Genomic DNA, 12,539 nt, shown 5'->3' with positions numbered 1-12,539 from the left:
AAACACTTGCCGCTTCACGTAAGTGCATAAGCGGCGGGAAACACCTGTTGAGAACGCGAAATCCAACACAGGCACGGTTGAAGCATTCGTAACTTCGTTAGAATATGAATGATTAGGCGTTCAATCCACAGCGCGGCCGTCGCAGAAAGCGAAATACAACATGCCGATTGAAACACTTCACGTAACATGAGCACAGGCTAGCGCAGAGGGCACAGCTCCGGCGGCTCCGGCAGGGCGTCCCAGAGCGCAGGGAGTGTGCACAACGGCGGAAAAGCCAAGCGCCCTTCGCCTTTCCCACTCGCACTCCTCCTTTTCTCTCTTTCGCGTCTGAGCGTCCGGGCAATTTATTTCACGCGTCGCGTACTGCACACGTACGAGACCATGCGGTTGGATAGTCCCGATAATTGAGTTGTAAAATTACAAGGACCTCTAAGTTGGTAGCGAAGCGTACGCGTTAACCGTCCAATCGCTGATAGTTGTCTGTCATTATCATTGCATTCGTTACTAATGGCTGCCTTGGCCAATAGCCGTTCTTATAACCTCATATATAGGATTAATGTAACAGCGCCGTAATGCTGAACCTTACGACGTGCCAACAAGCGCCAAATTGCTGATACTGGTTGGCGACTTTAGCAACTTTAGAGCTCAAAACACGTGAGCCAGGCACATACCCGCGATGATGATGATGATGCGGTTTTCGTGCTGCTCCTGCACCATCTGTTGGGGCCGTATACAGTTGCAGTTTTCAGTGGATGCCACACGATGGCACTCCTAACATCAGCCCCCGCATTTACATCGCTGAGTGAGGAAGACATTCAGTGAAGATTACCGTACTTAGTACCTGGCTACTTCTGCAGTTAGCATGCTCAAGTGACTCGTGCAGTAGGCCTGCAGACATGTTTCTTTCGCACATTTCTACGTCGAAGGCCACAGCTCATTATCTAGGTCCACCTTTATAGTCGGGTAGAGTTACTGAACTGTGGTGATGTTGAGGATATCCCTGCTTGTTTTGCAATGCAGAAGCCCTTCCAATCCACGCCCAAATTTACCAACTGTTCTTTTCATCTCAATTGCTTTACTTTAATGCTCTTTGCATTGTCAGCCGTTTTGGGTGCAATTTCTTGCCTACGCAGGATGCCACATTTTTGAACTACCAAGTCAACTAGTGCATTAGAGTTGGCCCCTAACATTGGCGGAGTTTCTTCCTCTGAATGGCAACTTCAATATCCGAACATGTATATCTCAGCAAACCTCAGCAGAGGCTCTCAGTGTTCAGTGTTGCTTTTTTAAATTCGGACAATGGCATCTGTGTGGTTGTGCACGCATTGCAGCCACCGCACACAGAAGTGACCAGTTTGCAATAGCGCGTGGGTTCAAGCACTGTTGTACTCCATGATCAACACCTTTAAGCGCAAACAAAAGTTTGGACAGAGGACGTGAAGAACAAAAACAGGTGCTAGCTCGTTCCTGTCCTTCACGTGTTTTGTCTAAATTTTTGTTTGCGCTTGAAGATGTTGGTCATGGAGTACAACAAAGTTTTCCCACAAACATGCATCAGTAGAATAATTCTTGTCAACTTTTTTTTAAAGGCTAGCGATGAAGAGAAAATACAACTTCGTTTAATTTGAAAGAACTAGGATTCAGTATCTCACCCAGTTCTATTAGAGCCACAAAAGATGTTTTTTCTAACGAAAAAAAAAGCAAGCAGTATTTAAAAACTTTCAAATTTTGCGCCACAGTGACGTGTTATGAGCAAGAATGACGTCATACGGGCCAACAATAAAATATAATTTTCAGTGCGTTAACTGCACGTTAGCATTCAAATGATGCGGTCAAATGGAACTAGAGGCCCCATTACAGACATCCAGTCATGTGTCGTCGCGACAGGTTAGTTAGGCGGCCGCCAATGGCACAAACAAGGTTCCGTGACGTCATAGAAAAGTTGCGGGAAATTGGCTAGGGGGTCGCGACTGCTTCACACGTTTTCTTTAATATCCCCGTTATTTGTTCGAAGATTGCGATGATGTCGGTATCATTGTTATCGGGACTAAGCAGTCTTTCTAATAAACCCAACTTGTATTTTGTCTTCATGGCTCCTTTAAGGGGGGACACTGGTCTTGAGGACATTTTTGTTATTTTTTAGCCTATGTACTTGAGACTTACACATTCAGTGTATTTTAACATCCTGAGCACAAATATGCAGTTTGTTTTTATCTAGGTGGTGTAAGCTCAGAGTTGTGTGGCATGTTATACCATTCCATTTCTAGCAATTTTTTTATTATCTACCCATGAAATACTCGCATACTTTTTATTCCTTTGTCCTCTATCTAGAAGGATCAGAGAGTGCAACTATACCCCAGCAGCAATTTTAACATTGTTTCTGCAACTGCAGTAAACTTGTGAAAAAAAAGTAAACTTATGTTCATCAATTTCCAATGTTTTCAAAAAACAAACTGCATGAAAAGCTATGCTAACAAAAATAACTTCTAGATTTTAGTGCTTTTATTGCACTGTTCAGTTCCTAAGCTTTCAAATGCTGCAAAAATGATACAAATCTGATCAGTACATCCCTAGATACTGTACCCGACAGTTAATCTAGTGGGGAAAAAAGTGGTCCTGAGAAAACAAGGCGTGAAGTTTGGAAAGATAGGTGAAAATCGTCATTTAGGCAACACCAAAGGGCGATAGCCTCATAAATACTTATGATACAGCTATAATATTTTGCAGGTACATTCTTCGGGACCTGTAGACTGCAAATAAAATTACTACAGAAAATTGATTCTCTGTTAAATTTTTGGTCCTCAAGACCAGTGTCCCCCTTGACCGTAAAGGAAACGTGGGCCACACATCTACCACATGCGGTGTGCGTATAATACAGCTACGTCATCAATTAGCAAGTCTTCTTAAGAATGTGATCAGGTGAGCCCCTTTAAGCCCCATAATCTGACCGGAGTGCCTTTCTCCATGCAGCCATCATCCCCGAGAGTAGCAGTCGTGCTGGGTCCATGGTGCGCGTAGCCGTGATTGGGTGTGGGGGCCTGGGTGTGAATGTGGCGGGGGAGCTGGCGGCCCAAGGGCACGAGGTGCGTGTCCACGATGCGCTGCCCGAGGCCCTGGACCGAGTGGCCCCCCGACTGGCCGAGGACCGCAAGGCGCTGCGCGAGTGCGGCCTCCTGAGGCAGCCGGGATTCCTCGGCTCCGTCTTCTGCCTCAGCCGCCTCGAGGAGGCCCTCAGGGTGCGTCACTTGGCACGCTTCTCTTGGAAGAGGGTCTTCGGGACGGGAGATTGTGCGCACTATACGAGGCCAACCGTATAGTGGCCAACTTGGAGGATGTCGAACTGTGATGGTCTTTGTGCCTTCTTTGTTTGTTGTTGTCCCTGTTTGGTGTGTGCAGAATTTTCGGCCATGAATTTGAACCAGTGAGCTCACCTTTCCTTTTTGTGGGAAAGGAAACATTCGGTGCCTTTCTTAATGGCAACAGTAGTGGGTGGTGACATTGGCTGAAACTTGTGTCAGTTTACTGACACTGCTGTGTTTCGCTGAGGCACAGATGCAGCCATTCCATGTGCTGCGTCATGACATGATGTTCGAGTGCAACTCTCTCTGGTTGAGTGTGATTTACAGTCTGACTACTGCTCCAGACAGCATTGTTTCAGGTATGCTGGTGCTTCATGGATGTTTTATTACATGCACTAATTAATTTTGAGCGTTTCTTCTAGTTCACTAGTTCGTGGGATTATCATTTTCAATGTGCGGCAAAGCATCTTTAGTTGAGTTGTGCAATGTTATCAAATTTGGAACTACAAGTCTAATAATAGTAAAAATTGACTGTGAATCAAAAGTTTTTGGATATGAATATCTTTATTTTAGAGTGTATAGAGCTTCCAGAACATAGTTACAAAAACAATAGATAACCCAGCTGGTCAGGAATTAACCCATTTCAGTCTTGATACAACAGGGCTTGGTACGCAAATGTTGCAAAAAATAAAAAAATGGGATTAACAAAAGCAGTGGAACAAAAATTTGTCATACACTGCTGTGGAGAAATGCGGGTCCCTGAGTGTGCTGCGAATACAGGATGTATATTTGAGTGGCTGCAGTCCCTCCATTTATTGAAAAGAGGTCCTTGCAGGACATGCTAGTAAGTATGACCTTAGTGCAAGCCAACAAGTAATGATTCTTGATTCCTTACTCATGCCATTATATCGATAGGAAGTTTCGACTCGTATGTTTTGCTAAAGTAGCGTTCTACTTGACCTAATTTCCGCCACAGTTTGCTCACACTTGTTTCGCACAAGGCTTGCCCATGTTAGGCTTTTTTACACGACGCCGAAGCCGTGTAAGAAAGCCAACCCTAGGAAATAACTTTGCGTTGAAGCTTATTAAAGGGGCCATCTGGACATATGCAACCTTCTTCAATTTGAAAGAACGAGCCTTTTGTAGCCCACTCAATATTATTGTAGTCACAGAAATTGCTCTTGTAACTTGAAAAAAAAAACCAAATAAATAAAAAACTTTCAATTTTTGCTCTACACCATGTCAACAGTGACACAATAAAGGGAAAACTAAGAGTTCAGTTATCAATGTTTGAACTGTACATTGGCATTCAAGTGATATGGAGAAACAAAACTAGAGGCACCACTACAATCGTGCAGTTATGTTTCTTGGTGGTGGCTTTGGTCAGCAGCTGTGAATCATTGGTATTGGTGGCAGTTAGTAGTCGATGTGAAAAGCCTTTGTCCTGCAGTGGACTACAATGGGCTGATGATTATGGTCGTTGTTATTGGAGCAAATCAGTTTTTTTTTATGTATATTCAACCTGTACTTTGTCTTTGTGACCTCTTTAAGGGTGTGCGTGTCCTGTGGCAGAGGCAACCTTTATTGCTCTATTATTTCAAAATTCTGAATATTCCAAACTTTTTGCAGTAGAAACTGCACAAAAAATCAGATCGAACAGAAAACATTGTTTGCGAACTATTTGAAGTTTAAATTAAAATATGTGCACACCCCTCACTTTTAGTATAATGCATGGCGTATGAGGTCAGACCTTGTCATTGTGTGTATTGTGGAAGCAAAGCTATTTCCGCCTTGTGAAGTCTTGGTGCGAGACCCTGCATCCTGTGCAAGAAGCATGGTCTCTCTAAAGCCTCTCTTCACAACCCAAATCGTACCCGGAACCTAAGACCGGAACTGTTTTTCCACTTCTAAGCAGTGTGGCCTTTGAGTGAGAGAAGAGGGAATCCACTGGAATGCACTACCCGTCCTTCGAGCATCAGGTTCCTCCATTTTTTATGAATTCTTGGGGCACTTAAGCATGAAAATTTTGGTTTCTCTGTCTGTCTGTCCCTTGATTCAGCCTCGTGGTCAAAACCTAACAGAATTCTGAAAGGACAAGTAAAACAGGCAAAACCTTTCCGAACCACTAAATATGGTACCACACTTCAGACTGTTGACACTGTTCAGCAAAAAAAAACATTAGGCATATTTGAGCCAAAATATCAATCCACAAGTGATATTTGCATTGTTCTTTTAGCTGAAAATGCATGTGTGCTTGATTTTTGCGAGATCAAATTAAATGGTACGCATTGAAAACAACGGTTTGGATCCAAAATACAAACAGTGCTCATGCTTGACCCTGAATTTCGCGGCAACAGTCCAAGAAGTCCAAAGAGTAATGAAAGGTTCCAGTAAATGGTGTGCGAGCAGTGGAATGCGTGAGAATTTAATTGTCTTCGGCAAACATTCACTATGTTTATGGTTTGACGAGTGAAATGGGAGGGGAAGAAGGAGCGTGAGAGGTGGGCAGGGACGTTTGCAGTGTAGTGAGCAGTAATGTGACGTATTTTCAAGAAAGAGCCAGGTAGGAGAAACGTCTGCACGTCCAACTGTTGACCAGAATGGCTGCATGTTGCAGTCGCCCCTCGAGTGACAACAATTCAGAGGTGTCGGGTATGAGGCAGATGAGGCAGCTGTCCCCTCCACCTCCACTTTGCAGGAGGCGGAGCTGGTGCTGGAGTGCATCACGGAGGACCTGGCAGCCAAGGTGTCCCTGATGGAGGTGGCCTCGCAGGGGTGCCGGCCCACGGCCATCCTGGCCAGCAGCAGCATGCGGCTGCCCATGGACGCCGTCTTCGAGCGCGCCGCAGGCAAGGAGCGCTGCCTGGGCCTCCGCTTCCTCTTCCCCGTCTACGCCATCCCCGAGGTGTGGGCTTCGCCTTTTCTTTCTTTCTTCTATAAAGATGTGGTGGTGCATGCCACAGCTGTGGCTCTCAATGTCTCTTCTGCCTGTACAATGTTATCATCCACATGAGAATGGCTTGCCTTTCGAGCAGAATAACGAGCCAGATCACGATCCCACCTAATGTGAGGAGGCAGTATTCAGTAGAATGGTGTGTCCACCTCTTTTCATGACGGGGGACCATTCTTATATAGGAAGGACATTCGACAAGGAGCAAATTCATGAAAACGACCCTGAACTTGATACTTGCCCAGGGTCAGAGAACTCCGCACAAACAGATGCACAAGTGGAATTCCATGCCAGTTGCCCTGAAATTGCTTCCAGCAGTGCTTCTATCATTAAAGCAGCTTGGCTTCACGCTCTGTGTTCCACCCTATTTTGTTTATCGAAAGGAAGAACTGTATTGTGTAAGAAACGGGTGGGGTCATGCTCCAGGTGATACTCTGGGCTCTCTGCAAGCCAAGCTGATACCTACAATCAGACGGGCACCTTCAAAGACACCTCAAAGTTTTTCCCTGGCTTGTGTTGAACCTGCTAGTCTTGATAAGAACAAAGCTAGTGCGGGGTGCCTGTCATGCACTAGGTAATGTGTTATCACGAGTTGGGGTGCTATCTGACCCTTAAACGAAACTTTCAGCATAAGCAGTGCACCTTATGACACTGAAAAAAAGGTGCAAAATCTTTGCTGTTAATGCCAGAAACCACTACTTGTGCTATGTTCTGTCTCTTGCTCCCAAATCTTTAGCTGTGTATTTCAATTAAGCTTCCTGGGGGGACAGGAGGTGGCGATGCACGCGGCATCCAGTTTGAAACCCTTTCTGCCTTCAGTTGTTGACTTCGAGGTAGACAGTTAAAGTGGGTGGGCTCTGCTGTGTGCCTTTGTAGCCTGTCTGAAAAAATGACGTCGTAGCTTGTCTGAAAAAATGACGTCAACACCACCTTTACACGTGATATTGTTAATGGGGTAGATATGCCCTTGCTACCACTTACCGTGCTTTGGTCACAACTAGCGTGCCTTGATTTAGTAAGACCACAGGATGTTTCATTGATAAACCCACACGGTCTGGGACAACTGTTCTCCATTTGCATTGTGGGGTGCATTGGCTAACGAGGATGTAACCCAGTTGGAGAGAGAGAGAGAGAGAGAGAGAGAGAAGAAGCATTTCAAAGAGCTCAAAAGTGAGAGCGGGACACCAGTATTGAAATTTACGTGTTGCCCTAGTTGTCTTTGTCCGTGTCACCAGAAGAGTCTGGTCCTCCATGCGACAGCTCGTCAACAGTGTCTCCCACAGCTCAGGTAAGGAACAGGTGGAGAGGGGTCGTAGGACTGGATTTGCACATTCCAGAATTACGTGTTCGAGGGCACCTAGTTATGGACCAAATTTGCACTGAGCCAGTGTACTGCGTGGGAAACAATAAATGCATTCCGACTGGGTGTACGGTAGTGCCTGTTTGTAATTGTTGGAGTGTGATTTCCTGATCTTTGCTGAGGGTTGGGTGAAGGCTCGGGAACTTTCATCTAGTGGTTTGATAAAACTGAGTGATGTCTCGATAGGGGAGAGGTGGTGTGGGAGCTGCAGTGACCTCAGGGGCCTGTTGGGTGGGGCCCAGCTGAGAGTGCAGTGGCGGCAAAGGAAGGGTGACCGGGTGCGCAGGTGGAGATCCAGCTGTGCCGGGGCACCTCGATGGCCACCCTGTCCTGGGTGCGGGGCTTCCTGGAGCGCATGGGCAAGACGGCCTTCCTGCGGGCGGGGCCCGAGCCCCTGGTGCTCTCCGAGCGGGAGCGCGAGGCCCGCCGCTCCGCACTGGCCCTGCTCGGCCGCACCGCCCTGGCACGCCAGCCGCCACCCTTCTCCCCGCCCGACCTGGCCAGCCCCGTGAGTGCCTCTCCCGTCCCCCCCGGCAACGTTGGGTGTAGGCCAGTGCATAGTTCTCTTGCGTCATCCATGAGCTAGCACAGCAGTTAGTTCTGCACAACAAATCCACCTCTTCTGGGATCGCACAGATATTGCAGGGGCGACATATTGTCTAGTAAGTGTGCTCTTGCGACGTGTGAAAGACAGTCGGGCCTGAGTGGGTCTTCTCACTACTTTGCACATTCTGAACTCTGCAAGCCAGCAGTGGTGAAGCATATTTCTTTTGTATGCTTGCCTTAGTGAAACTCCCAGCTACGTACAGTGGCCATGTGGTGGAAACGGCAATTGGCAGTGAGGTCAGTACAGGACTCGTGGCTCGGATGAACATTGCACCACAGTGATGCGACAGCCCAGGGAGCCCAGTGAGGTCAGCCTTGACCAGAGTGTGGATGCCTCGAAAGCTCAGTTCAACCCACAGCCTCTGGAGCTGCACTGTCAAGCATGCTTCCAGTGTTTAACACAACCGCAGAGAAAGATGCATTTGAGTGCAAATCACGACGTCTAACAGATCATTTGCATGAACGTACAGTGTCCCTGCAGCATTGCACAGCCAGCTTTCACTGCACTCTTCTCATAGTGCCCACGTACATGCTTCCCCCTTTGTCCACCATTTCAGTGGCTCGTTTTCTTTCATTGCAACATTTGTCTCAAAAGATGCTGCACTGTCATGAAATGCAGTGATGCGCATGAAATTGGGTCATCACGTCCAGGAACACACACTTGGTGAGTTGATTTTCCTGCCAGGGCACATTGTGTCAGAACATAAGGAAGGCCAGCTGCAAACGATTGACTTTAACGATGCAGATAAAAGCTGTTTTATGGTTATTTCAAGAACACCAAAAGCGGAGAGTTGCCCTTTCTCATTCCCCCTTCCTCCTGCCATGTGAATTTGTCGTACACTTATTCAGTGCTTGCAATGGTTCACTACAATGTGCACCTGCAAGCCACGTTGATGCACACATGGCTTCGCATTCCAGAAAGCCTCTCAGAAAGCCAAGTCAGCTCTCAAATTTATCTTCTTCCGTTGTCGCAACCGAGAGTAAGGGAAAAGTAGTGAGCGCAAATGGTACTACCACACTAAGGCGACTTGTGGCCAACTGTACACGCACTGACGCAAGGATATTCGTATTTGAAAATATTCAATTCAATTTGCACTCAGTGTTTACTGTTTGTATTCAAGAATATTCGATTCAGTTTGCTCTCAGTGTTTACTATTTGTGTTCAATGCGCAGTCCCGAATTTGACATTTGTACATCTTTAGCAAAAAAATTGGTTCCCACGTCTTAGCAGGCGACTAGCTGCATTCAGAAGTGCCTCTGACGATGAACTTGCACAGCAGCCACTAGATAAGTACCAGCCCAGAGTTTACGGGTGCAACTCCGGATACCTTGGCCCTAATGTTGATATTGGACTCACTGAAAGAGCAGTTCTGGAGTTTGTGGAAGTTCAACTAGTTCGCCTCAACTGTTAGCCTTCTGTAGATAGAGAGGTTGACAGTTTTTAAACTTCACCATCAAAACATTGTCCAGCCAACCCAGCATTTAAACTGTTAGCCTTCTGTAGATAGAGAGGTTGACAGTTTTTAAACTTCACCATCAAAACATTGTCCAGCCAACCCAGCATTTAAAATAAGCGACATATCTTGCAGTAGTGTGAAAAAAAAAAAAAAAAAAGGATGGAACAGTGCACATCTGCAGCTACTGCTGCTTCACAATCAACCTAGCAGCAAAGAAGGCAGCCTACCCACTACCAACAGCTGACGAGATCGTCACTTAGTGGAGAGGAGGCAAGATGTTCGGTGCTCTTTTTCTGTCTCCATTGTGCAGACAACTTGGCATGCCAGAAGCAGCCAGGTCACTGAGAAAGTCACTTAACATTCCAGAATAGCTCTACAAAGCCAAGAGACTTCTATCTTACACCTCTGCAGCATCAGGTATTTTACAGCTTGTGATGGACTCCATGCTGACTACCATAACAGCTGTGCACTTTAGTTACATAATTGTTAGTGAGAAAGATCCCTCAGACACGCCTCCTGACAAGTCCTGCAATTGTTGTACAAACAACTCCTTGGTCTTCAAAGTGACAAGTGCCTTTTTGGAGTTGAGCAAAGTTTCTTTTCTGGGTCACCAGATTGGTGACTTGGTAGTTGACAGAACTCAGGAAAAAGTCAATGCTATTGTGGATGCTTCAGCACTGACTTGTAGGCAAGCGATACGGTCATTTCTGGAAGTACTCGCATTTTAAGACCAATTACTAAAGGTAGGGCAAGCGTCTCCAGTTGCTTCAGAAAAATACGATGAGGAGGTGGGAAAAACAAAAAGAAAAACGTTGCTTCCCAGACAGGTGAAACAAGAGGGAGGGTCTTTGCCAGAAGTGGTTTGCCTTGCAATGTGGAATCCACTTTTCTTCAATGTGATCACCCTAGAGCCACTAAATAAAACCTCATCTGGTGGCTCTAGATCTCCACAGCATGGTGGAGAAGCCCTTATTGCACTTGCTTGAAATAGCTTCACAGACACTAGAACTTGCAGAGAGGAGCTGTGGCTGACTATACCCAAGAGGTAGCGAGAGAATACCAACAAAACTGCACCTCTCACTATAGCCTCCAGGGTGTGGCTTTGTGGATGGCTCCTGAGTCGTTTGAGAAAACACAGGCCATTCCACAGGTTTTCAAGGCACTTCTTTTGTTGTTTTTTCGTGATAAAATTAGGTGTGAAGCTTCACAGCATCGTCCATTTTTTGCTCTGATTTTAAATGTGCAATTGCTTTTCCGCCTTTAGTACATTTAACCTAATCCTTTACAGAAAAATTGTAACTCTAGGTGGTGTAGGCTCTTTGATAAAAGCAATGTAGGTGGACATAAACAGTCGCTTAGAGGACTTCGGAGTGCGACAGCTTGGTAAATATTTGTGCAAGGGCAGCAACAGCTTCCAAGCACTTTCTTTAGAACCTGTCGATCATAAATAAAATAGTGCATAAATTCAATTTTTTGACGCTGTTCTCACTCTGAAAGTCGGTGTTTCTCTCCTTTCAGCAGCAGTGCTCTCTACGAATTGCTGATACCAGCCCCGTTCACGTATGCTTCCCGGTGCAACAGGCAATGTGGGAAGACCACCTGACAAAGACCAAGCTTCCTCGTTGTCCTCTCCCTGTCCTTGTCTTTTTTGCACTGTGTTTTTTTTTTTCTTCGATAATGTACCAACGCACCTAGTTTTCCACAGTAACCAAGCTTACACCGATTTTCTTAAGGTCTGCTTCTCTTCTAAACACTACGGCATTGGTGGGAAGATGTTGCTCCAGGCTCAGTCTAAGCTGCCCTCGCATGCTCCCTTCCCCTGTCCCTGCAGGACACCCTGTGCAGCGCCCTGACGGCCGAGGTGCTGGAGGGTGGCGGGGGAGTGGGCGGGGGTGGCCGGGGGGACAAGGACTGCGTGGTGTGCATGGACGAGGAGCGCAACTGCGTGCTCCACCCCTGCCACCACCTGTGCACCTGTGCCGCCTGCGGCCGCATGCTGCTCAAGCGGCAGGACGCCTGCCCCATCTGCCGCCGCCACATCACCTCCATCTTCCGCGTGTTCCACTCGTAGGGCGGCACTGCCCGTTTCCTCTTCCTTCTCCTGTCGAAGCTGCCCTTCTGTATCTTCACAGGGAAGGTGCGTCACTCCCCGCTGGCTGAGGTGAGCATTTCGAGCTAGTCTGAACTTCTGGTACCTTACAGCAATGCAACAGATTTGAGTTGGATGGTCATTTGGTAGCTAAAGAAGCTGCCACTTCTGACCTGTGTAAATTGTGGCGCACATAAAACAAATGTTAGCTGCGGTGGCTCAGTGGCTAAGGCGTTGTGCTGCTGAGCATGGACGTGAGTTGGATTCCCGGCCATGGTGGCCACTTTTCTGATGGAGGCGAAAAGCGAAAATGCCCATGGTTCCACATTTCGGCGCACATTAACAATCCCCAGGTGGTCAAAATTAATTTGGAGCCCTCCACTACGGCGCGCCTCATCGCCCATGTTGCGTCGGCTCATTGAACCCTACAATCAATCAATCAAATGTTAGCCAAAATCTACCATTATTCTTCCTTCACCATTCTATTTTTTGCCACAAATGGTAGCAAAGGCTACTTTTTGTTTAACAGAGACCGCAAGTTTAGGCAGTAAAAGGCATTTCAGGTGTCTACATTAGACACAAAAGGGTGCTGTTTAAGTATGTATAGGTTCTGATATTACTCGAGAACCTTGTTTGCAGTAGTTTACACTTTTGTGATGACGAGAGGGGGGGAATGTCACTAATGGTTTAAGAAATAGTTTGCAAAATGCAGAACAAATTTGTAAATTCAAAGGCCCACTCAACCGCAAAAAAGAGTTCTAATAAAGCGGAGTCTCAA

At 46.6% G+C, this 12,539-nt stretch overlaps 1 protein-coding gene across 2 annotated transcripts in view; it reads left to right on the top strand.

Moving 5' to 3' along the window:
- LOC144172327 (putative 3-hydroxybutyryl-CoA dehydrogenase) overlaps nt 1-12,539 on the top strand; it is a 37,135-nt gene that overhangs the window by 20,338 nt on the left and 4,258 nt on the right. For both annotated transcript variants that reach the window (XM_077701089.1, XM_077701088.1), the window contains exons 2-5: nt 2,971-3,236; nt 5,998-6,204; nt 7,896-8,117; nt 11,504-11,833. In XM_077701089.1, coding sequence (XP_077557215.1) covers nt 3,006-3,236; nt 5,998-6,204; nt 7,896-8,117; nt 11,504-11,743 — 900 coding nt within the window. In that variant the 5' untranslated portion in view covers nt 2,971-3,005 and the 3' untranslated portion in view covers nt 11,744-11,833. The remainder of the gene's footprint in view (nt 1-2,970; nt 3,237-5,997; nt 6,205-7,895; nt 8,118-11,503; nt 11,834-12,539) is intronic.

This window comes from Haemaphysalis longicornis, unplaced genomic scaffold (assembly GCF_048455015.1).
Source record: "Haemaphysalis longicornis isolate Haplotype H1 unplaced genomic scaffold, Haemaphysalis longicornis Haplotype H1 scaffold_20, whole genome shotgun sequence".
In the NCBI taxonomy this organism is placed as follows: domain Eukaryota; kingdom Metazoa; phylum Arthropoda; class Arachnida; order Ixodida; family Ixodidae; genus Haemaphysalis; species Haemaphysalis longicornis.
The sequence above is the reverse complement of the archived record's forward strand: the minus strand, read 5'-3'. Positions and strand labels throughout refer to the sequence as shown.